Source organism: Triticum urartu, chromosome 1A, assembly GCF_056163025.1.
Source record: "Triticum urartu cultivar PI428250 chromosome 1A, HENAU_Tu73, whole genome shotgun sequence".
NCBI classification, from domain to species: domain Eukaryota; kingdom Viridiplantae; phylum Streptophyta; class Magnoliopsida; order Poales; family Poaceae; genus Triticum; species Triticum urartu.
The window spans coordinates 489,210,921-489,235,303 of record NC_141873.1 but is presented as its reverse complement, the minus strand read 5'-3'; the positions used below and the strand labels follow the sequence as shown (position 1 = coordinate 489,235,303).

At 47.6% G+C, this 24,383-nt stretch overlaps 1 protein-coding gene and 1 pseudogene across 1 annotated transcript; both read left to right on the top strand.

Moving 5' to 3' along the window:
• The first annotated feature begins 9,349 nt into the window (after nt 1-9,349).
• Nucleotides 9,350-23,574, top strand: LOC147991870 (uncharacterized). The gene is made up of 5 exons (XM_087538848.1): nt 9,350-9,595; nt 9,707-10,142; nt 10,258-10,464; nt 21,396-21,505; nt 23,401-23,574. Exons 1-5 carry the CDS (start codon nt 9,350-9,352, stop codon nt 23,572-23,574), a joined length of 1,173 nt encoding a protein of 390 aa, XP_087394974.1.
• Nucleotides 9,830-9,968, top strand: LOC125533314 (small nucleolar RNA Z247; annotated as a pseudogene).
• Nucleotides 23,575-24,383: the final 809 nt, after the last annotated feature.

Genomic DNA, 24,383 nt, shown 5'->3' with positions numbered 1-24,383 from the left:
CGCGCAGGGAGGAGGTGCCGTTTGGCACCGTGGTGGCATCGACGATAGCTAGACCGAGCAAGGTTGATGCATCAGTACGGTTCTAAAGATGGAGCAGTGGTAGTTGGCGGCGGCGGCATCTGAGTGCACGCCGGACCGGTGAGACCCATGCCCAGCAGGCGTCCTGGATGGGTTCTCAGGTCTTAGATGTTAGGTTTGGCTGCGATGTCTGTTTGGTATTAGGCCCAGGCTATCTGCGCCCCTTCATCAGTTGGATAGAGGTGCTTAGACGGCGGCTTTAGTCTTACTGTTGTATTACTTTGTAAGGTCTTGTGAGAATAATTAATAAAGTGGCCGTATGCATCACCTAGATGCAGAGGCCGGGGGTCATCCTCCTTTTCTAAAAAAATGAACCCAGTAAAAGGTGATCGCTAACCCCATCAAATAAAGGGCCTCACGTGGATATAGCTAAATAAAGGGCCTAAAAGCCCATAAGCAAATGTCAATGAGTCCATTCCCAGACCTAAACCCTGATTAGCCTAACAGAAAACGCACGCAGCAGAACACCTCGCCCCTCATTCGTTCGTTTTCCAAGTCGCATCTCTCCTGCTCGACTCTCTTCTATTCGTGTTGCTCGGTGCCTCGGCCACCGCACACCGTGGCAAGCAGGCCGCTCCGGATCCACAACGACAACTGTAGCTCAAAAATTGTGGTGATTACCTTGCCACATCTTCCCTTTATTATAGTATATGTTCTATCTAGCCTAATTGCCTAGTGTGATTTATTTTTTTGCCCTAGTGTTTCGCCATGGACTTTGTGATGTATCTCAGCTATCGAACGGTATCATTTGAAGAGAACTCGGTCATCAGATCCAGATATCTAATAAGGCATATCAAGGTCACCCATTAGGCGTAGGTATGTCTTGCACTCTTCAGTTTTGGATGCAACAGAGTATATTTCTTTCCATTATGTTGTTTATGGGTACTATACTTTTTGTTGCAATTAGCCATTTATCTCATATATTAGTTCTTCCCCGCCTCATAATGTGTAGTGTCAAAAAACATCTTACATTATAGGACGGAGGGAGTATCAAGTTCTCATAAAGAGTGAATGAGTGAACCCAATGGCCAAATTTTCTGGCTCTGCCCCTGGTTCCAACCAGGAGCCTGGGGATTCATCTTCCCCGTCGACAGCTCATAAGTGGGAGGCGAGCTGCCCCTTCTCACTGCTGCTGTTGCAGCCACGCCGCAGATCCACCCTTTTGACGGTCACACCCGTGGCCTCGTTTAGCGCCACCTCGACCATTGTCCACCTGGTGCCATGTGTCGGCGTCCCTTCCGGCACTAGACTCTCCCCAACCTCCTCAATCAGAGTGGATCTGGGAGGGACAAATCACAAAAGCTTAACTGCTGGAACTTGACACTGGAAAATGCATAAGGTTGATTAATAGCATCGGATCGACATACCTCCTAATTGGTTGCTTGAGGAATTCCATCACCGTCGGCCTCCACTCCCTCACTCCCTTGATTTTGAAGTTCAAAAATGGCGGGCGCGTTTGGGGAAGAACAGACTCGCCCTTTGACCGAAAGCACTTTTCCGAGCCACGGATCAGACAGAAATAGAGAAAGATGATCCACGGCTCACCTCATCGGCGGTGACGGTCATCCAGAAACCCATCCACCCGCGCCGCTAGCCTGACCCATGAATGGCCTCTGACCCATACGTATTTCACTACAGTTCTCTTTTACCGCCAGCCCTTTAACGCACCGTATAAACTATTGGCCCACATCCCCATGCATTAACGAACGGAGAAGATATCAGGCACATATGTGCTCGTGACCTGTTACTCCACGTCCCATCATGGGCAGTTATTTCACATTATGTCACAATACTTATGGCTATTCTCCCTTATTTTACAAGGTTTACATAAGGAGGGAGAATGCCAGCAAATGGAATTCTGGGCTAGAAAATGAGCAAATATTATAGACCTATTCTGCACAACTCCAAAAGTCCTCAAACTCCACGGAATACCTTATAATAAATAATGAAAAACCCTCGCCAAAGATGAAGACCAGGGGCCCCACATCCTGTCCACGAGGGTGGGGGCGCCCCCCTAGGGCGCGCCCCCCTACCTCGTGGGCCCCCTGGTGGCTCTCCGATGACCATCTTCTCCTATATGAAGTCTTTCGTCGAGAAAAAAACAAGAAGCAACCTTTCGGGACGAAACTCCGCCGCCACAAGGTGGAACCTTGACGGAACCAATCTGGGGCTCCGACAAAGCTGTTCTGCTGGGGAAACTTCTCTTCCGGAGGGGGAAATCATCGCCATCGTCATCACCAACGCTCCTCTCATCGCGAGAGGGTAATCTCCATCAACATCTTCATTAGCACCATCTCATCTCAAAACCCTAGTTCATCTCTTGTATCCAATTCTTGTCTCCAAGTCCGGGATTGTTGCTAGTAGTGTTAATTACTCCTTGTAGTTGATGCTAGTTGGTTTAATTGGTGGAAGAACATATGTTCAGATCTTTTATGCATATTATTACCCCTCTGATTATGAACATGAATATGCTTTGTGAGTAATTACGTTTCTTCCTGGGGACAAGGGAGAAGTCTTGCTATTAGTAGTCATGTCAATTTGGTATTCGTTCGATATTTTGATGAGATGTATGTTGTCTAGCCTCTAGTGGTGTTATGTGAACGTCGACTACATAACACTTCACCATTATTTGGGCCTAGAGGAAGGCATTGGGAAGTAATAAGTAGATGATGTGTTGCTAGAGTGACAGAAGCTTAAACCCTAGTTTATACGTTGCTTCGTAAGGGGCTGATTTGGATCCATATGTTTCATGCTATGGTTAGGTTTACTTTGATACTTTTGTTGTAGTTGCGGATGCTTGCAATAGAGGTTAATCATAAGTGGGATGCTTGTTCAAGTAAGAACAGAACCCAAGCATCGGTCCACCCACATGCCAAATTATCAAAGTACCGAACGCGGATCATATGAACGTGATGAAAACTAGCTTGACGATATTCCCATGTGTCCTCGGGAGCGCTTTTTCTTATATAAGAGTTTGTCCATGCTTGTCCTTTGCTACAAAAAGGATTGGGCCACCTTGCTGCACTTTATTTACTTTTGTTACTTGTTGCTCGTTACAAATTATCTTATCACAAAACTATCTGTTGCCACTTATTTCAGTACTTGCAGAGAATACCTTGCGGAAAACCGCTTATCATTTCCTTCTGCTCCTCATTGGGTTCGATACTCTTACTTATCGAAAGGACTACGATAGATCCCCTATACTTGTGGGTCATCAGTAAGTATCCCGATTATTGTCACTTCGGGGTTAACGGATCATAACACATAATAGGTGACTATAGACTTGCAAGATAGGATCAAGAACTCTCATATATTGATGAAAACATAATAGGTTCAGATCTGAAATCATGGCACTCGGGCCCTAGTGACAAGCATTAAGCATAGCAAAGTCATAGCAGCATCAATCTCAAAACATAGTGGATACTAGGGATCAAACCCTAACAAAACTAACTCGATTACATGATAAATCCATCCAACCCATCACCATCCAGCAAGCCTACGATGGAATTACTCACGCACGGCGGTGAACATCATGAAATTGGTGATGGAGGATGGTTGATGATGACGATGGCGACGGATTCCCCTCTCCGGAGCCCCGAACGGACTCTAGATCAGCCCTCCCGAGAGGTTTTAGGGCTTGGCGGCGGCTCCGTATCGTAAAACACGATGAATTCTTCTCTCTGATTTTTCCCCCGAAACACAATATATAGAGTTGGAGTTGGAGTCAGAGAGGCACCAGGGGGCCCACGAGGTAGGGGGGCACGCCCTAGGGGGGCAGGCGCGCCCCCCACCCTCGTGGACAGGTGGTGGGCCCCCTGGCCTTCATCTTTTGCAGGTATTTTTTATATTTTCCAAAAAGTTGCTCCGTGAAGTTTCAGGTCATTCTGAGAACGTTTGTTTCTGCACATAAATAACACCATGGTAATTCTGCTAAAAACAACGTCAGTCCGGGTTAGTTCCATTCAGATCATGCAAGTTGGAGTCCAAAACAAGGGCAAAAGTGTTTGGAAAAGTAGATACGACGGAGATGTATCACTTAGTAAATGTGATTTCAGTTTTATCATATCTATAGAGAGAATTTACCTTTACTACCTGTGTCGGGTTATCAAGACCATAAGTTTCTTCAATAGGTAATGGATTAAGATCATATGTTTCTTCAACGGGCGGTAAATTAAGACCATGTATTTCTTCAATAGGAGGTAAATTCTTAACATCTTCAGCTTTAATACCTTTTTCTTTCATAGATTTCTCTGCCTCTTGCATATCTTCAGGACTGAGAAATAGAATACCCCTCTTCTTCGGAGTTGGTTTAGGAATAGGCTCAGGAATTGGCTCCGGAGGTGTCCAATTATTTTCATTTGTCAACATATTATTCAATAGAATTTCAGCTTCATCTGTTGTTCTTTCCCTGAAAACAGAACCAGCACAACTATCCAGGTAATCTCTGGAGGCATCGGTTAGTCCATTATAAAAGATATCAAGTATTTCATTTTTCTTAAGAGGATGATTAGGCAAAGCATTAAGTAATTGGAGAAGCCTCCCCCCAAGCTTGTGGGAGACTCTCTTCTTCAATTTGCACAAAATTATATATATCCCTTAAGGCAGCTTGTTTCTTATGAGCAGGGAAATATTTAGCAGAGAAGTAATAAATCATATCCTGGGGACTACGCACACAACCAGGATCAAGAGAATTAAACTATATCTTAGCATCACCCTTTAATGAGAACGGAAATATTTTAAGGATATAAAAGTAGCGAGTTCTCTCATCATTAGTGAACAGGGTAGCTATATCATTTAATTTAGTAAGATGTGCCGCAACAGTTTCAGATTCATAGCCATGAAAAGGATCAGATTCAACCAAAGTAATTATATCAGGATCAACAGAGAATTCATAATCCTTATCGGTAACACAGATAGGTGAAGTAGCAAAAGCAGGGTCAGGTTTCATCCTAGCATTTAGAGATTGCTTATTCCATTTAGCTAATAACCTCTTGAGTTCATATCTATCTTTGCAAGCTAAAATAGCTAAAGAAGCTTCTTTATCAAAAACATAACCCTCAGGAATAACATGCAAGTCTTCTTCATCAATTTCATCAGTATTATCAGATTCAATATTTTCAATCTCTCTAGCCCTAGCAAGTTGTTCATCAAGAAATTCACCAAGTGGCACAGTAGTATCAAGCATAGAAGTAGTTTCATCATAAGTATCATGTATAGCAGAAGTGGCATCATCAATAACATGCGACATATCAGAACGAATAGCAGAAGCAGGTTTAGGTGTCGCAAGCTTACTTAAAACAGAAGGTGAATCAAGTGCAGAGCTAGATGGCACTTCCTTACCTCCCCTCGTAGTTAAGGGATAAATCTTAGTTCTCGGATCTTTCAAGTTCTTCATAATGATAAGCAGATATAAATCCCAAGTGACTCAAAGAATAGAGCTATGCTCCCCGGCAACGGCGCCAGAAAATAATCTTGATAACCCACAAGTATAGGGGATCACAACAGTTTTCGAGGGTAAAGTATTCAACCCAAATTTATTGATTCGACACCAGGGGAGCCAAAGAATATTCTCAAGTGTTAGCAGCTGAGTTGTCAATTCAACCACACCTGGAAACTTAGTATCTGCAGCAAAGTAATATGATAGTAGTGGTAATGGTAGAAAAATGTAACAGTAGTAAAAGTAATGTTTTTGGTATTTTGTAGTGATGATAGGAATAGCAACGGGAAACTAAATAAGCGAAGAAAAATATATGGAAAGCTCGTAGGCAATGGATCGGTGATGGAGAATTATGCCGGATGTGGTTCATCATGTAACAGTCATAACCTAGGGTGACACAGAACTAGCTCCAGTTCATCAATGTAATGTAGGCATGTGTTCCGAATATAGTCATACATGCTTATGGAAAAGAACTTGCATGACATCTTTTGTCCTACCCTCCCGTGGCAGCGGGGTCCTTACGGAAACTAAGGGATATTAAAGCCTCCTTTTAATAGAGTACCGGAACAAAGCATTAACACATAGTGAATACATGAACTCCTCAAACTACTGTCATCACCGGTAAGTATCCCGATTATTGTCACTTCGGGGTTAATTGATCATAACACATAATAGGTGACTATAGACTTGCAAGATAGGATCAAGAACTCTCATATATTGATGAAAACATAATAGGTTCAGATCTGAAATCATGGCACTCGGGCCCTAGTGACAAGCATTAAGCATAGCAAAGTCATAGCAACATCAATCTCAGAACATAGTGGATACTAGGGATCAAACCCTAACAAAACTAACTCGATTACATGATAGATCTCATCCAACCCATCACCGTCCAGCAAGCCTACGATGGAATTACTCACGCACGGCGGTGAGCATCATGAAATTGGTGATGGAAGATGGTTGATGATGACGATGGCGAAGGATTCCCCTCTCCGGAGCCCCGAACGGACTCCAGATCAGCCCTCTCGAGAGGTTTTAGGGCTTGGCGGCGGCTTCGTATCGTAAAACGTGATGAATCCTTCTCTCTGATGATTTTCTCCTTGAAACACAATATATAGAGTTGGAGTTGGAGTCGGAGGAGCTCCAGGGGGCCCATGAGGTAGGGGGCGCGCCCCCCACCCTCGTGGACAGGTGGTGGCCCCCTTGGCCTTCATGTTTTGCAGGTATTTTTTATATTTTCCAAAAAGTTGCTCCGTGAAGTTTCAGGTCATTCCGAGAGCGTTTGTTTGTGCACATAAATAACACCATGGTAATTCTGCTGAAAACAACATCAGTCCGGGTTAGTTCCATTCAAATCATGCAAGTTAGAGTTCAAAACGAGGGCAAAAGTGTTTGGAAAAGTAGATACGATGGAGACGTATCAACCCCCTTAAGGGCCTGTTCTCAAGTCCTCCAGCTCCACGCTTCACAATATGAATGTGCGGAGCTGAGCCAAACGTTTTAGCTCCAGGAAGCTAGCTTCGAGAAGCCCTTGTCGATCCTAGTGTAAATCCGAAGGAGTTTGAGAAGCTAGGGCATTGTAGCTTCAAAAATCCACTGAAGCTTGGAGTTGGCTGAAATTACAAGGGTTGCCACCGCCAAGTGAAGAAAACGCTTCGTTTCATATCTCTCCTCCCGTTTTCCATCGTCGAAGCACGCTCAGCAGGTCTGTCCTTTTATTTTGGGCCGCCTGCAGCCCATTTGACGATCTCCATCCAGCCCAACATGGCGCTACAGCCGCAGGAAGCCCAAGGTTGCGATGGAGAAGCTGTTTTCGGTGTAGAACGGATGTGAATCGCTGCGTGGAGCGAGCTAAGAAGCTGAATTTTTGGAGTTGGGAGAGTTGGGAGGACTTCAGAACAGGCCCTAAATCATAGAGAAAGATAGACAAAAAACAAATTTGTGGAATTGTTAACTTGACTACGAAATAATATGGTTATGTTAGAAACATAGGATAGTATTGTAGTAGTGCATGACAATTCCGTATAGGGTCTAGTTGAGTACGCGTGTGGTAGTAAAAGTTGGTCCTCAAATTATCCATTCTGCTCATTCTACTCATTGTGTGTTGTTTGGTAGTTGGGCTACAAAGCAGCCATAGGCCTATAGTAGAAACGGAAATTCCATATTTACGGAAACGAAAAGTTCAGTTTCCACGTATGTTCCGCCGAAAAACACCATTTCGTTTTTGATTCCGCTTCCGCATAAAAAAATCAATTTCCGTTTTGCGAATTTCCATTTCCGTTTTCATATTTCCTCTCTGTTTTCATTTTTCCTCCCGAAAAGCGGAAACTTTTCACTCCATTTTCATCCCTAATAAACACTGTAGTTGACATTGTACACGAACACTGTAGATCAAGCACTGTAGACGACCTTATGTAGACAGGACCACTGTAGATCATGTGTTGTTCATGCAGATCCATCCATTGATCCTTGATCGGACGGTTTGAAGAAGGGGGCCAGTCACCATACTATTCACCGGTGACTTGTCCACAGCAAGTCACTGGATCTCAGTCCGTCAGTTTGGTGACCGAGGGGGAGGGGAATCCATAATCATAATTTAGTACGAAATATATGATTTTGTGGCTGGGAAAATATCTCACACTGCAATCAAGTTGTGGCCATTGCAAACAAGAATGTCACATGACCATTTTCATGTGCTGGAATAAGAACAACAATACACGAATGTCAGAATTTAGTATGAAATATATATGATTTTGTAGCTGGAAAAGATCTCTCATCTACCAACAAAAACATCATGTGACTATTTTCATGTGCTAGAATAAGAACGACCATCATTGTTCGACAGGTTCCCAAATTTAGAATTGTGAGGCCAACGCCAATATGAATGAATCAATTTTAGCTACCTGTGAGGTTGTTGTGGACCTCTCTGTCCATACAAAAAGTTATAAATTATCAAATAATCGTGTCCAGGCTAGCAGCACTTCTTGATGATGCAAGTTGTAAGGCAACGACCAAGAGTCCTTATCTTCCTCATCAGCTGGAAACTGTAGTTCGAAGTTGGCTGTATTATACACAATGTGGAAGTCAGGAACTATTTCAGAATTTATGATAATTTAATAAATAGTTTCATACAATTCGACATATATTTTCTTCAAGCTTTCTAACTAAAAATCAAGAACATATATTTTTACTAGGTACTAGTAGGTTAGTTCCATACAATCCAACATCACTGGATTAAAAAAAGAACAACTCTACAAACAGATTTAACATTTCTGTTGTCGTCTACTCTAGAAAAATTGGTTCTATTGAGTGCTCAATTCTCTAGAAACTCCATATTTAGACCAACAAACCCATAATTATGAAATATAGTTTCAAGAGATGTCATGTGATCCATCATGACATATGTTAACTGAACTTGACATTCAGAATTTGATAATCAAACTCCGATTACTCCACTGTCACTGTTAAATCAACTGGACAGATGAAAGTTCATCTTTTAAACTAAAGATCAAGAGCAACCAACAGTATGAATGAATACCATGTGTTAAACGTGATATGCAAGACGTACTGGTCCCACCTAGGCCGAACTAGGTTAGTTAGAGATAGAGTTAGGCAATATTCTTGTAACCTCTTTCATCTCTATCTTCTCTCTTTAACTTGGTTCTCAAGATGTAATCTCAACAGCCTGTATGCATATCTCAGGGATACGCCCCTGCCTATATAACACGAAACCGTCGCCTCCAATGAGGTACGACGTTCATCGATAGTTTACATGGTATACAGAGCCTCCTCTATCCACTACATCGAGAAAAAAACCCATCTCCATCGCCAGCCATGTCGTCCTCCTCAAGCATCGGCCAGTCCTCCCTTCCTGGGCAGGTCACGGAGAAGCTCACCCGCACCAACTACGTGTTGTGGCGTGCGCAGGTGACACCGCAGCTGAGGGGAGCTGGTTTCTTCGGCTACGTCGACCAGACCATGCCGGAGCCTGCCAAGTTCCTCACCACGAAGGACAAGGACGGGAAAGAAGAACAGACGCCGAATCCTCTTCACGTGATCTGGTTCAAAGAAGGACAACAGGTACTTGGATACTTGCTAGATAATCTCACCAAGGAAGTCCTTGTGTAGGTCACATCCATAGCTACGCAGCATGAACTCTGGGTTGCTCTTGCACACATGTTCTCGTCACAGTCCAGAGCCCACGTCAACAACATCCGCGCCACACTCTCCACGACGCAAAAGGGCACGCAAACGGTGGCGGCGTACTTTGCTCACATGCGATCTCTCGCAGATGAGCTTGCAGCCAGGGGAAAGCCGATCAATGACTATGAACTGGCTTCCTACATCACCGCCGGCCTCGACATGGAGTACCGGCCTCTCATCTCCGCCAACAACGCCCGCACCGAGCCCATCAACCTCGACGATATCTTCGCTCAGGTGAGCAGTTTTGATCAGCGCCTTGCCCTCTACAACGGGGCGGGTTCTGTTGGAGGCTTCAAGTCCTCTGCCAATGCGGCTGTCCGTGGCCGTGGAGGTGGCGGCTCTCGCTACCGCGGGTGCAACAAGGGCAAGCCATCGGGCGGAGGCAACAGCGGCAACGGCAACTCCTCCAACAATGGCGGTGGAGGCAGGTGGGCGGCCCTTCTACAACAACAACAGGGGTCGCCGCAACTCCTCTGGCAAGCCTCGCGCGAGCCCTGACGTCACGCGCTGTCAAATTTGTGGCAAGCCGGGCCACACAGCAAGGGACTGCTGGTATCGTTTTGAGGAAGATGAGGAATCTTCCCAAGATGAGAAGATTGCAGCAGCTGCAGATGGCTCCTACGGAGTCGATACCAACTGGTATGTGGACAGCGGCGCGACAAACCACATTACAGGCGAGCTGGAGAAGGTGACCGTACGTGAGAAGTACCGTGGACAGGACCAAGTTCACGCTGCCAATGGAGAAGGTATGAGAATTAGTCACATTGGTAGTTCAGTATTTAAAACTCCCCATAGAAAAATCCATCTAAGAAGAATTTTGCATATTCCTAGTGCCTCAAAAAATCTCCTTTCCGTTCATCGCATTGCCCTTGATAACCATGTCTTCCTTGAATTTCACCCGTTTTTCTTTTTGATCAAGGATCAGGTCACGAAGAAAACCCTATATCGAGGTAGATGCGTTCGAGGGCTTTACCCGTTGATTCCGGAGCTTAGGAGACTGAATAAACAAGCCTATGGTGTCACCAAAGTCTCGTCAACACGGTGGCATGATAGATTAGGGCATGCATCTTTTTCTTTGATCAATCATGTGCTTAGTGTCGGTGTCAAAACCGGCGGATCTCGGGTAGGGGGTCCCGAACTGTGCGTCTAAAGCGGATGGTAACAGGAGGCAGGAGACACAATGTTTTACCCAGGTTCGGGCCCTCTTGATGGAGGTAAAACCCTACGTCCTGCTTGATTAATATTGATGATATGGGTAGTACAAGAGTAGATCTACCACGAGATCGGAGAGGCTAAACCCTAGAAGCTAGCCTATGGTATGATTGTATGTTGTCCTATGGACTAAAATCCTCCGGTTTATATAGACACCGGAGAGGTTAGGGTTACACAAGGTCGGTTACAAAGGAGGAGATACACATATCCGTATTGCCTAGCTTGCCTTCCACGCCAAGTAGAGTCCCATCCGGACATGAGACGAAGTCTTCAATCTTGTATCTTCATAGTCTAACAGTCCGGCCAATGGAGATAGTCCGGCTGTCCGGAGACCCCCTAATCCAGGACTCCCACAGTAGCCCCTGAACCAGGCTTTCAAAGACGATGAGTCCGGTGCGCAGTATTGTCTTCGGCATTGCAAGGCGGGTCCCCCCTCCGAATATACCACGGAAGAATTTGAATATAAAGATAGTGTCCGACCCTGCAAAATAAGTTCCACATACCACCGTAGAGAGAATAATATTTCCACAAATCCAATTTGCTGACTTGTTTTGGCAACATGACATTATGTCACGGCCAGGTGATTATTTGAACCGCACATAACGCGAGGCAGTTTTTTGACACGTCTTGTCAAAGCAGAGATCGTGTCCCCTTATCACGGGATTCTCATCAATACGGGTGTGGGTAACCCAACCGCGCCATCGATTACGGTGCTTGGGGGACAAGCGAGTTTTACCAGGCTAGTGGGGACGCATAGTTTCGTCCGCCCATATAAAGGGATAAGGATTTACCTTTTCATCCACGCCTTCTTCCTCCTTTGCTCATCCACCTTCGCACACTCAAGCTCCAGCGCCCAAGTTCGCATTTCCCACCTCGACCTTCTCCAACCATGTCCGGAGCGGGAGGCAGGTGGATGGTCTCCTCCGTCACGGAGGGACACGTCAAGAAGCTGAGGAGAGCCGGATACTTGCCCGACGGCATCGCGCACCGGCTCACAGAGGAGGGGCAGCTCATCCCCACCCCCAGGCCCCATGAGAGGGTGGTGTTCCTCACCCATTTCCTCCGCGGACTGGGATTTCCTCTCCACCCATTTGTCCGGGGGCTCATGTTCTACTACGGCCTGGATTTCCACGATCTGGCCCCGAACTTTATCCTCAATATCTCGGCATTTATCGTCGTGTGCGAGGCTTTCCTCCGCATCAAGCCCCACTTCGGCTTATGGCTGAAGACTTTCAATGTCAAGCCGAAGGTAGTGAGCGGCCGCCAGGCAGAGTGCGGAGGCGCCATGGTGGGCAAGATGCCCAACGTCACATGGATCGAGGGCTCCTTCGTGGAGACCATAAAGGGGTGGCAATCGGGGTGGTTCTACATCACCGAGCGGCGTGACCCTACATGGGTAGCGGCCCCCGAGTTCCGATCTGGCTTCCCCACACGGCTCACCTCCTGGCAAGAGAAGGGCCTGTCCTGGGGTAGTCCGGGAGAGCTGACCGGACTCCAAACATGTATTCAAAACATGGTGAACAAGAAGCTCAAACTCGTCAACGTAGTCCAGGTCATGCTCCACCGCCGGATCCTCCCGTGCCAACAACGGGACTTCAACTTGTGGGAGTTCGACCCGGCGCAGCACCAAACTCTGAACAGGCTCTTTGACACAACTCACGAAGATGCCTAGAGGGTGCTGTTCAAGAGCGCCGAGGTCCCCCCTCCCATTACTGAGGATCGCGGATTCAGCGCGAAGCACCAAGCCAGTGCGGTAGGCTGCTTTACCTCTCACAAGATACTTATTTTTTATAGATTGACTCCATGCAGGATCTGAACTCCCGTACCTTTGACAGGTCTGGCAGGAGACGGTCGGACAGATCAACTATCCGGCTCCTTTGCCCAAAGGCCCAGCAGACGCTCTTCAGGCGAAGATGCTGACTCCGGCTCCGTATACGGTGCCGGAGAAGACCAAGAAGGCCAAGGGAACCCGAAAGAGTTCCCGACGCCAGTCGTCGTCAGACTCACCGTCCGAGGACTCCACGGTGCAATCCTCCCCCGAAGACGAGCAGGCAGAAGAAGATGCTCCCCCTCCAGATGGGGGAGACAAGAAAAGGAAGGCCGCCCCAACTGGGGAGGCCGAAGGGTCCAAGAAGGGGAGAACTCTCCTTCCGGGCTACTCCACCACCACCGCCGGCGGCGAAGACGAGTGGCTGCCCAGGGCCAAGCCCCTGGGGAAGTCGTAAGTATTCGGATACCAGAGTAAGTCATAGTATTCCTTTGTCGCACTACTTCACCTAACGCTGAAATATGATTATGCAGGCCGCCCCGAGCCTGTATCGATGTATCATCGGACGGCTCCTTGGGTTCGTCGGATATGGATAGCGATCCAGTCCCGACCGCCACCTCCCCTCATCCTACGGACGACACTGAGGTGCTGTCTCACGAGGCACCGGGTCGAGGGGAGACAGTCCCGGAGGCGCCTCAAGGTGGCCTCCCGGACTCCGGGAGCCGAGGGGACAAGGCCCCTGAGAGCTCCGAGTTCGGTCCTCAGCCGAACACCGCGCCGAAACCTCCAGTGGTTCCGGACTCGGGCGGGCAGCCTCCTTCTAAGAGGGGCGAGACGCCTGTACCGGTGACCTCTGTCCATCCAGAGGCGCCGGACAATCTACTGGAAGCGCTTCGCAGCGCTTCCATCGACGAGGAGCACCGCACTATCATGAGTGCGGTGATCCAGAAGGTTCAGTCCGCCAAGAGCGGATTTACTGAAGCCTGTGCCAGCCTTCTAACAGGCTTTGAGGTAAGTGTTTAAAATATAGGAAAATATTACCGCATAGACAGTAGCCCCTGATGCTCTGTTCAGTGGTCACAAAGAGAAGCCGAACAGAGGATCAAACAATATCGCAGGAGTCTAATATGAGTATGTCAATATGCATATGCAGGCTTCGCTGCTGGCGTCCGCCGCACTGACTGCGGAGGTCGCCGTACTGAAGCAGGACCTTAAAGGGTCCCAGGACGAGCTCGGCCTTGCCAAGAGGCAGCTCGAGGAGAACAAAGGTAAGTAGTACCTAGTCTGTGGATATGTATAAAAAGAGTGCAATTGCACAATGACAGGATCATCATGAATTTGCCAGGGGCCACGACCGAAGTGGCGACCCTAAAGCAAGCGTTTTCCGAGGCCGAAGATAAAGCGGCCAAGGAGCGCACCGAGCGAGAAAAGCAAGAGGCTCAGGTGGGCGAGGTGCAGCAAGAGCCCCAGGCTCTCGTGACGAAGCATGAGGCATTGGAGCTTGACTCGAAGACGCGGGAGTCTGAGCTTTCTGCGGCCCTCGAGAGTGCAAAAAGTGCCAAGGCCGAAGCCCAAAAGGCCCTCTAGGAGATCGACACAATGAAGATAGCGGCGGGTAAGGCATTCTATATCCAGAGCAAGCATGTAAAAGTAAATTACTGATTACTTACCCGAATTCGGAGCTCTCCAGGAGCATTCGCGGATTTGCCACGCAGCGTGTCGGATGCCGCGCGGTTTTACCTGGCTGAGGAGGGAAGCTCAACGGAGAAGCTGTTCTGGTCTCAGTATACTGGGACCGAACACCCGATGCGTCTGAGCGACCAGCTAAAGCAGTTGGTCAAGCTGCACAAGGTGGCCGAACAGGCCATGAAGGGCCTTGTAGTCCGGATGTGGCCTGGCGACACCCTTCCGAACAGCTACTTCGGCCTGGTGAGGCGGCTTGTGAATGCCTGCCCATGACTGGAGGTCGTCAAGCGGTCCGTCTGCATCGAAGGTGCACGCCGGGCTTTCGCCCGTGTGAAGGTGCAGTGGGCCAAGCTAGACGTCGTGAAGCTGATCAAGGAAGGACCGCCGCAGGGCAAGGAGCATCGCACCCCCGAAATTTATTATGAGGGTGTCCTGAAGGGTGCCCGTCTTGTAGCGTACGAATGTTCAAAGGATGTAATATTTGAGTAGACTTGCTCATGTGATCCTGTATGGTGAAAACTTGTTTCATATGCGCTATGCAACACTTGTGTGAATTTAAAATATTACCTTCTATTTGGTTGTTTATCCAATCTGAGAGATGGCTAGTCCTCGGCTTCTGCCCCCATGCCACGAGTGCTGGGGTGTTTGGGATAAACCTGAGCACTCTTGTTCCCATGTTTGGGTCCTTTGAGGGAGGTGCTCAGCACAACGAACAAGGCAACCGGACTAATAATGCTTTATCACTCTCACTTAGCCATAGAATTCTATAATTTTAAATTTCGGCGAAGCCCCTGGTATGCGGAAGGCCGAATTCGGGGCGCGATACAAGCCTTTAAGTCGGACAGTGCCGGCCCCTCGCTCTAAGCGACATAAGTCTTTAGGGGCTCGAAAACCTCGCCGAACAGCGACCAGTCTCTCGCCTTATCATGACAGTCAGTTTTAGCTTTCTCTACTGAGGTGCTAAGCCCAGCAGAACCGGGGCACAATCGCAGTAGTTCTCCTCGCGCTACCTTAGCCGATAGAGCGGAATGTAAGGTACCAAAACATAGGAGCCGGGCAAACCCAACATTTGACCAAAGACATGATTCGGAGCTGATGCATATAATGCTATAAGTTCGGGGTGCCGCACTTGTGAAAGTGTTCGGACTTTTCACACCATATTGTGGGGTACGAAAGCCCCTGGTGTATTGGCCGTACCAAAGTGTACGGTTGCAAGGCATCGTTAATGAACACAAATATATATAACAAGAATGCAATAATAGTCGTGATGTTATGCATTGTTTATTCAAAAAGGTGCGTTAAAGCAGAATGATACAGATAGTGCGATAGGCAAAGAGTAGGACTATGTCCCTTCCAAGGGCAAGCTGAGGAATAGTATTAAATCAAATATTTCGCTCGTTATTGTAATCCACCTGGGAATTCTGTGGTGTGATGTAGCTTTCTGCCTCCTTGGTTGCTGCATCATGTGTTCGGCAATAGTGCTGCCGGACAGGGTTTCCAGAGATTAAGGTCCTGAAAAAGAGAAAAATAACCAAACGGGAAGCCCCTAATGCGGTTTAAGCCGCGTCTTGGGGCGTGCCGCAGTTGTGCCCCCCTCCCCACCTGTGCCCCTGGTATTTTTAATGCGTAATTATGTACGCGTGGCACGAGTTTCGCCGTTTGGCTGGGACTGGGGTGGGGGCCGCATTGCTACGTGAGCTCAGATCGCGCCAGGCGGTCTAGTTGCCGATTGCTCCGAGCGCGCTTGAAGGTGTCCGGGTCTTGAAACGCCGAACCAGTGGATTGCCTTGAGAGGCTGCTTTGCACTTCTGCTGCGAGGGTCGCGGTGTGCTCCTCCGTTCGGAGAGAGTGCTCTGTGTTTCCATTGACTGTAATAACCCCGCGAGGTCCTGGCATCTTGAGCTTGAGGTATGCGTAATGCGGTACCGCATTGAATCTCGCAAATGCGGTTCGCCCGAGCAGTGCATGATAACCACTGCGGAATGGGACTATATCGAAGATTAACTCTTCGCTTCGGAAGTTATCCGGGGATCCGAAGACCACTTCCAGTGTAATTGAGCCTGTGCAATGGGCCTCTATGCCTGGAATGACGCCTTTAAAGGTCGTTTTTGTGGGTTTGATCCTTGAGGGGTCTATACCCATTTTGCGCATTGTGTCCTGATAAAGCAGGTTCAGGCTGCTGCCGCCATCCATAAGGACTCGAGTGAGGTGAAATCCATCAATGATTGGGTCCAGAACCAGTGCTGCGAATCCGCCATGACAGATACTAGTGGGATGGTCCCTGCGATCGAAAGTGATCGGATAGGAGGACCATGGGTTGAACTTTGGGGCGACTGGCTCCAGCGCATATACGTCCCTGAGCGCACGCTTCCGCTCCCTCTTGGGGATGTGGGTTGCGTATATCATGTTCATCGTCCGCACTTGTGGGGGAAACATCTTCTGTCCTCCGGTGTGTGGCTGCCGGGGCTCCTCCTCGTCATCGCTATGTGGCCCCTTGTCCTTGTTTTCGGCAATTAACTTACCGGCCTGCTTGAACACCCAAAAATCCCTATTGGTGTGATTGGCTGGCTTGTCTGGGGTACCGTGTATTTGACACGAGCGATCGAGTATACGGTCCAAGCTGGACGGACCCGGCGTACTTTGTTTGAATGGCTTTTTCCGCTGACCGGGTTTAGAGCCTTTGAATCCGGCATTGACTGTCGTATCCTCGGTATTATCGCTATTAATGTGGCGCTTATGTTTGTTGCGACATGACCTGCTATTGCCGTCCTTGGTATCTGAAGTACCATGGTTCTTTGATATGTTATTACTGCGAGCCAGCCAGCTGTCTTCTCCCGCATAAAAGCGGGTCATGAGTGTTGTGAGGGCTGCCATAGATTTCGGCTTTTCCTGACCAAGGTGTCGGGCTAGCCATTCGTCGCGGATGTTGTGTTTGAAAGCTACTAGGGCCTCTGCATCCGGACAGTCAACGATTTGATTTTTCTTTGTTAGGAACCGAGTCCAGAATTGCCTGGCCGATTCTTCTGGCTGCTGAATTATGTGGCTCAAGTCATCGACATCTGGTGGCCGCACATAAGTGCCCTGAAAGTTGTCGAGGAATGCGGCTTCCAGATCTTCCCAACAGCTAATGGACTCTGCTGGCAAGATGTTAAGCCAATGCTACGCTGGTCCCTTGAGCTTTAGTGGGAGGTATTTGATGGCGTGTAAGTCATCACCGCGGGCCATGTGGATATGGAGGAGGAAATCCTCGATCCATACCGCGGGATCTGTTGTGCCATCGTATGATTCAATATTTACAGGTTTGAAACCTTCTGGGATTTGATGATCCATTACTTCGTCTGTGAATCATAAGGGGTGTGCGGCGCCTCTGTATTGGGCTATATCGCGACGCAGCTCGAATGGGTCTTGCCCGCTGTGTTCGGCCCGACCGGATTTGCTTTTACTGTATCCGGCGTGACGTTTATCGTCTCGCAGAGTGGCGCGCCCTCGTGATCCGTAGATCGATCTTGCATGCTTTGCTTTGTCCTCCAATATGTCTCGCAGGTCTGGCGTATCTCCCCATGCCTTTTTATTTGAATGGCGTCGGGGTGCAGGCTGAGTTTTTGGCTGGAATGCTCTCTATTGCGGCCACAAGGTGGCCGATCAGCCGCGTCATACGCTCCTCGGCCACGAGGACTTCAGTCCATCTGTCAGCTAGTAGATCCTGATCAGCTTGAAGTTGCTGCTGCTTTTTCTTAAGGCTATTTGCTGTGGCTATAAGCCGGCGTTTGAAGCGCTCTTGTTCGAGGGGATCCTCTGGCACAGCGAATTCATCGTCGCCGAGGCTTGCCTCGTCTTCGGAGGGGGGCATGTAATTATCATCCTCCTCCTCTCCATCTCCCGCTCTCTCAGGAGGGCTGGCTCCTCCATCCTCCTGCTCTAAATCTTGCTGGAGGGGATTGTTGTTGTCTTCGGCACTATCTGGAGTATTATTATCTCCTGTGCCGGTATCACCACTTTTGCTTTGGCAGGACTTAGAGCGGCGCCGCTGACGTCGGCGCTTGGGTTGCTTCGTGGAGGGGTCATCCTCCGCTATCTCGTCGCCATTGCCTTCTTTGGGTGTATCCACCATGTATATATCGTATGATGAGGTGGTTGTCCAGTGCCCCATGGGCAGTGGTTGCTCTTCATCTCCCGCATCGTCGTCCATACTGCCGATGTCTTCGGAGTTGAAGTCGAGCATGTCGGTTAAGTCATCGACAGTGGCTACTAAGTGGATGGTGGGTGGGCCGCAAATTTCTTCGTTGTCCGCATCCCAGTCCTGCCGGACATAGTTCAGACAGGATCCTCCTGATAAGGAGAGAGACCTTAATGAGTTCAGTATGTCGCCAAAGGGTGAGTGCTGAAAAATATCCGCGGAGGTAAACTCCATGATTGACGCCTAATTGGATTCGATAGGAACAGGCGCAGGCGGTTTGGAGTCCGTGGCCGGAGAAGGATCCGGCAGTTTAACAACACGGCTCTCGTGCAAGGTAAGGTCGATGTTTGGCTCAATCGCCGCTGAGGGTAAGGCCTCCGTGGTGGGGTCCATCCCCCCGTCCATGGACGGCGCAACTGGCTCTGAATTGAGGGTCGGAGCGGCTGCCTGTGCGATCTCCTGAGCACTATCCGATGGTAGAGCTAAATCATACTCATCGTGACCGCGTGACGCACAAGGCAGAGGCTCAAATCCATCGAAGATCAAGTCTCCACGGATATCGGCCGTGTAGTTTAAGCTTCCAAACCTGACCTGGTGGCCAGGGGTGTAACTTTCAATCTGCTCCAGATGGCCAAGCGAATTGGCCCGCAATGCAAAGCCGCCGAACACGAAGATCTGTCCGGGGAGAAAAGTCTCACCCTGGACTGCATCGCTATCGATGATAGTAGGAGCCATCAAGCCTAACGGCGACGACACAGAGGAACTCTCAATGAAAGCACCAATGCCGGTGTCAAAACCAGCGGATCTCGGGTAGGGGGTCCCGAACTGTGCGTCTAAGGCGGATGGTAACAGGAGGCAGGGGACACAATGTTTTACCCAGGTTCGGGCCCTCTTGATGGAGGTAAAACCCTACGTCCTGCTTGATTAATATTGATGATATGGGTAGTACAAGAGTAGATCTACCACGAGATCGGAGAGGCTAAACCCTAGAAGCTAGCCTATGGTATGATTATATGTTGTCCTACGGACTAAAATCCTCCGGTTTATATAGACACCGGAGAGGTTAGGGTTACACAAGGTCAGTTACAAAGAAGGAGATACACATATCCGTATTGCCTAGCTTGCCTTCCACGCCAAGTAGAGTCCCATCCGGACACGAGACGAAGTCTTCAATCTTGTATCTTCATAGTCTAACAGTCCGGCCAATGGAGATAGTCCGGCTGTCTGGAGACCCCCTAATTCAGGACTCCCACACTTAGGAAAAATAAGCTCCCTTTTGTTGGTGAGCGTAGTAGTGAAACAATTTGTGATTCATGTCAACGTGCTAAGAGTCATCAATTACCTTATCCAGTGTCTACAAGTGTTTCTACCAAACCTCTCCAACTTATATTTTCTGATGTTTGGGGGCCTGCCCCTACCTCAGTTGGAAGACACTCTTATTACGTTAGTTGTATCGATGACTACAACAAATACACATGGATCTATCTTCTTAAGAAACGATCCGATGTGTTTCAAGTGTTTCACAACTTTCAAGCACTTGTAGAAAGAAAATTTGATTGCAAAATCCTTGCTCTCCAATCTGACTGGGGAGGATAATACAGAAATCTAAACTCATTCTTCCAACAAATTGGCATATCTCACCATGTGTCTTGTCCTCATGCTCATAGCAGAATGGCTCTGCTAAGCGTAAGCATAGGCACATCGTTGAAGTGGGTCTTGCCTTGCTTGCTGCTGCGTCCATGCCACTAAAGTTCTAGGATGAAGCGTTTCTTACCGCCGTTCATCTTATTAACATATTGCCTAGTTGGGTCATCAACAATGAAACTCCGGTAGAACAGTTGCTTCACACCAAACCCGACTATACTTCCTTAAGAGTGTTCGGGTGTGCATGTTGGCCCAATCTTCGCCCATACAATAATCGCAAGCTCATGTTTAGATCAAAACAATGTGTTTTCTGGGTTACAGTCCACAACACAACGGTGTAAAATGCCTGGATGTGTCTACCGGACGTGTATACATCTCCCGTGACGTTGTGTTTGATGAAACTGTTTTCCCTTTGCACATCTACATCCAAATGCCGGTGCCCTTCTCCAAAAAGAGATCCTTTTTTTACCATATCATCTCACCGGCTTTGCCCATGCGGACGAATTAAATACTGATGATCCATTATTGACTAATCCTCTTACTAATGGTGAACATGAGTGTTGTGATGAAACATAAAAAACGGTGCAGAAAATGCTGAAGAAATTGATAAAAATCAATATTTTATGCGTCCTGGACAAAGCAACAGCAGTGTAGATGCGAATCAGCCTCGGGATCACAGCGTGGCAGTCTAGGGATCCTCCCCCTGCAGGTCTACCCCGCAATCTCCTACGGGATCCGTGCCAGGTGCAGCAGATCGGTCCGCCCCGGGACTTGTGCCGCGTCACGACGCCAATGGCGGCTCGGTGCGCCCCTCCGCTCCGCACCACTTGTCGCCTGCCGCGTGGCCTGGGCGATTCGGCAAGGCACGGAAACCCGTCCGGATCTGGCTGGGGCTGTGCCATCATCAGCTCATCATGAGCCTGCGGCGGATGTGGGGGCTGGTGCGGGATCCTCTGCGCCTATTCCCTCTCGCTCACAGCCTGCTGTAGCCACAGAAGATCCACCCGCGTCGCCCCAGCCCGACAGGTCGCCATCGGGATCCACAGCCGATCCTGCTACGAGATCTCCTGAGCAGTCAGCGGGATCTTCTGCGCCAACTTCTTCACCATTACGAACAAGGCTTCAAAGGAGAGTAACTCAACCCAAAAATTATAAAAGCATAGTAAAATTTGGTCCTGCATGTACCACAGATGAACCAAGTACTGTTGCTGAAGCCTTGAGTGATACACGGTGGAAGAAGGCTATGCAAGAGGAGTACGTGGCGCTTCAGAAAAATAAAACCTGGCACCTGCATGTCGAGGTAAAAACGTGATTGATTGCAAGTGGGTCTACAGAATTAAGAGAAAATCTGATGGAACCATAGATCGTTATAAAGCTAGACTCGTTGCAAAAGGTTTCAAGCAACAGTATGGCATAGACTATGAGGACACCTTTAGTCCTGTTGTGAAGGCTGCTACTATTCGTCTTGTTTTGTCTATTGTTGTGTCTAGGGGATGGAGTCTACGTCAACTTGATGTACAGAATGCGTTCCTTCATGGCGTTCTGGAAGAGGAAGTGTTCATGCGACAACCTCCTGGGTTTGAGGACAAAAACAAACCCTTCCATGTGTGCAAACTTGATACGGCTTTATATGGACTGAAGCAAGCTCCTAGGGCATGGTATTCTAGATTGAGCTCAAAACTTCAAACACTTGGGTTTAATCCTTCTAAGTCTGACACCTTGTTTTTTATTTACAATAAGTCAAATACCTCCATATTTGTCCTAATATATGTTGATGATATTATCGTCACGAGTTCATCAAATGAGGCTGTTACGGGACTGCTAAAGGATTTAAACTCTGAGTTTGCTCTTAAGGATCTAGGAGACTTGCATTATTTTCTTGGGATTGAAGTTAAGAAGAATGGAGATAGTCTTCACTTATATCAAGAAAAGTATGCAACTGATCTTGTAGCCAGAGCAAGGTTGCAGGGCTGTAAACCAGCTCCAACATCTTTATCCAGTGCAGAAAAGTTATCCTTGTCAGAAGGAGACCTCTTGAATCAAGAGGACAGCACCAGGTATAGAAGTATGGTTGGTGCACTACAGTACTTAACTCTGACTAGACCTGATATCTCTTTTGCTGTCAATAAAGTATGCCAATTTCTTCATGCACCCACTACAGTACATTTGACAGCTGCAAAACGCATACTCAGATATGTTAAAGATACCTTGAGCCTCGGATTAACATTCAGCAAGTCATCATCAACTCTTGTCAGTGCATTCTCTGATTCTGACTGGGCATAGGCGCTCAACAGGTGGTTTTGCAGTTTTCTTTGGTCCTAACTTAATCTCTTGGTGTGCAAAGAAACAAGCTACTGTATCCAGGTCTAGTACAGAAGCTGAATATAAAGCATTGGCTAATGCCACGACAGAAATCATTTGGGTTCAGTCCTTGTTGAGAGAGCTTGGTATACGTTGCAAGCAAGCTCCATGTTTATGGTGTGACAATCTTGGTGCTACATACCTTTCCGCTAATCCTGTTTTTCATGCAAGGACCAAACACATCAAAATTGATTTCCACTTTGTCAGAGAAAGAGTTGCTGCCAAGAAATTGGACATTCGGTTTATTCACTCTCAAGATCAGGTTGCAGATGGTTTTACCAAAGCCTTATCTACAAGAAGTTTTGAAGAGTTCAAACGTAATCTCAACTTGACCAAGTTGTGAATATGGGAGGGTGTTAAACGTGATATGCAAGACGTACTGGTCCCACCTGGGCCGAACTAGGTTAGTTAGAGATAGAGTTAGGCAATATTCTTGTAACCTCTTTCATCTCTATCTTCTCTCTTTAACTTGGTTCTCAAGATGTAATCTCAACAGCCTGTATGCATATCTCAGGGATACGCCCCTGCCTATATAACACGAAACCGTCGCCTCCAACGAGGTACGACGTTCATCGATAGTTTACACCATGCATAATGCCCAAATGAATGACCATATTACTCAGTTCACACTGCACACACTTGTGCTTCTGTTCATGGCTTGCCTTGTTCAACAACTCCGCAGCGAGGTAGGAATAGCTCATACTATACTGTGTGATTTCATACAATACAAGGTGAAACAAACTATATGTACAATTGCATTTTTGCTTGTCTAATGAACGAGGGAAATGAGGTTGTGTTCACTTTGTGAGGTGAGGATGGTTTCATATGGGGCAGGGGTGCTGCGGCACGGGGCTGCTGGAGATGGGGGCCATGTGCACCGGCCTGCTGCCGCAGTGCAAGTCGCCGGCGCAGTACATGTTCTTCGACGCCGTGCACCCCACGCAGGCCGCCTACAAGGCCGTTGCCGGCCAGATCATCAAGACCCACATCGCGCAGTTCAAAAACTAGTGAGATGTGAGTTCTAGTTCTGCAGCTTCGGCTGCGCACGTAGATGATAGAGGAATTAAGCTCGTAGATAGAGTAGATACAGGATTGCTACCAGAGTAGATTAGATATTACTACAGTTCAGTCGAATGTCCTTCAGACATACAGATAGTATCACTAAATTGGTTTGGCACTTTACTGTGATTATTCAGATAGAGTTTAGACTTCAGATCAGCTTCTAGTCATAATAGCAGATTGGATTGGTTCAGATTGTTTTTTTTTCCCGTGAATTTGATAGTATCACTAAATTGGTTTGGCACTTTACTAAGCATAAAAATAAGCATAATACTAAAACGCTCATCATCGATTCGCATGTGGATGCATCCACCTTTTGCCTTAGTTATGAGTCTGAATTAACTCCCATATTTTCATCAAAACGAGATAGTTGGTCAGCAAACTCCAAAAAAAAAACCTCTCTAGATTTTCCGCAAATTCAGAGTCCCGTCATCAGCTGCTACTTCATTGTTAGCCCTAAGAAACCTGAAGTTAAAGATAAAAGCCATTCGGCAGGTGTGAATATAAAGAGAATGCGCCATTGGGAAAAAAGAGATAGAAAAATCAAAGTATGATATGCATACTGACAGCGAGATTGCGGCAAGAAAAATCAGGCTCCTAGATGAGCATGGACTGGTGATCAGTTTGTACGGTGTTGATATTTCAGCACAAGCTTGAGATTCAGGCTTGATCAATTGGTGTTGGTGATGATATTTCAGGAAAAGAAGAAAATGCTCAATTCTTGATATGTATGCTCAATTCACTGTAATCATCCAGAT

Excerpts from the sequence above, each read along its gene's own strand:
- LOC147991870 (XM_087538848.1), top strand. The coding sequence starts at position 9,350 with ATGTCGTCCTCCTCAAGCATCGGCCAGTCCTCCCTTCCTGGGCAGGTC. Across the intron at positions 9,596-9,706 it reads GGTTCAAAGAAGGACAACAG|TCCAGAGCCCACGTCAACAA; the intron begins GTACTTGGATAC and ends TTCTCGTCACAG. Across the intron at positions 10,143-10,257 it reads CTCCAACAATGGCGGTGGAG|CAAGGGACTGCTGGTATCGT; the intron begins GCAGGTGGGCGG and ends CGGGCCACACAG.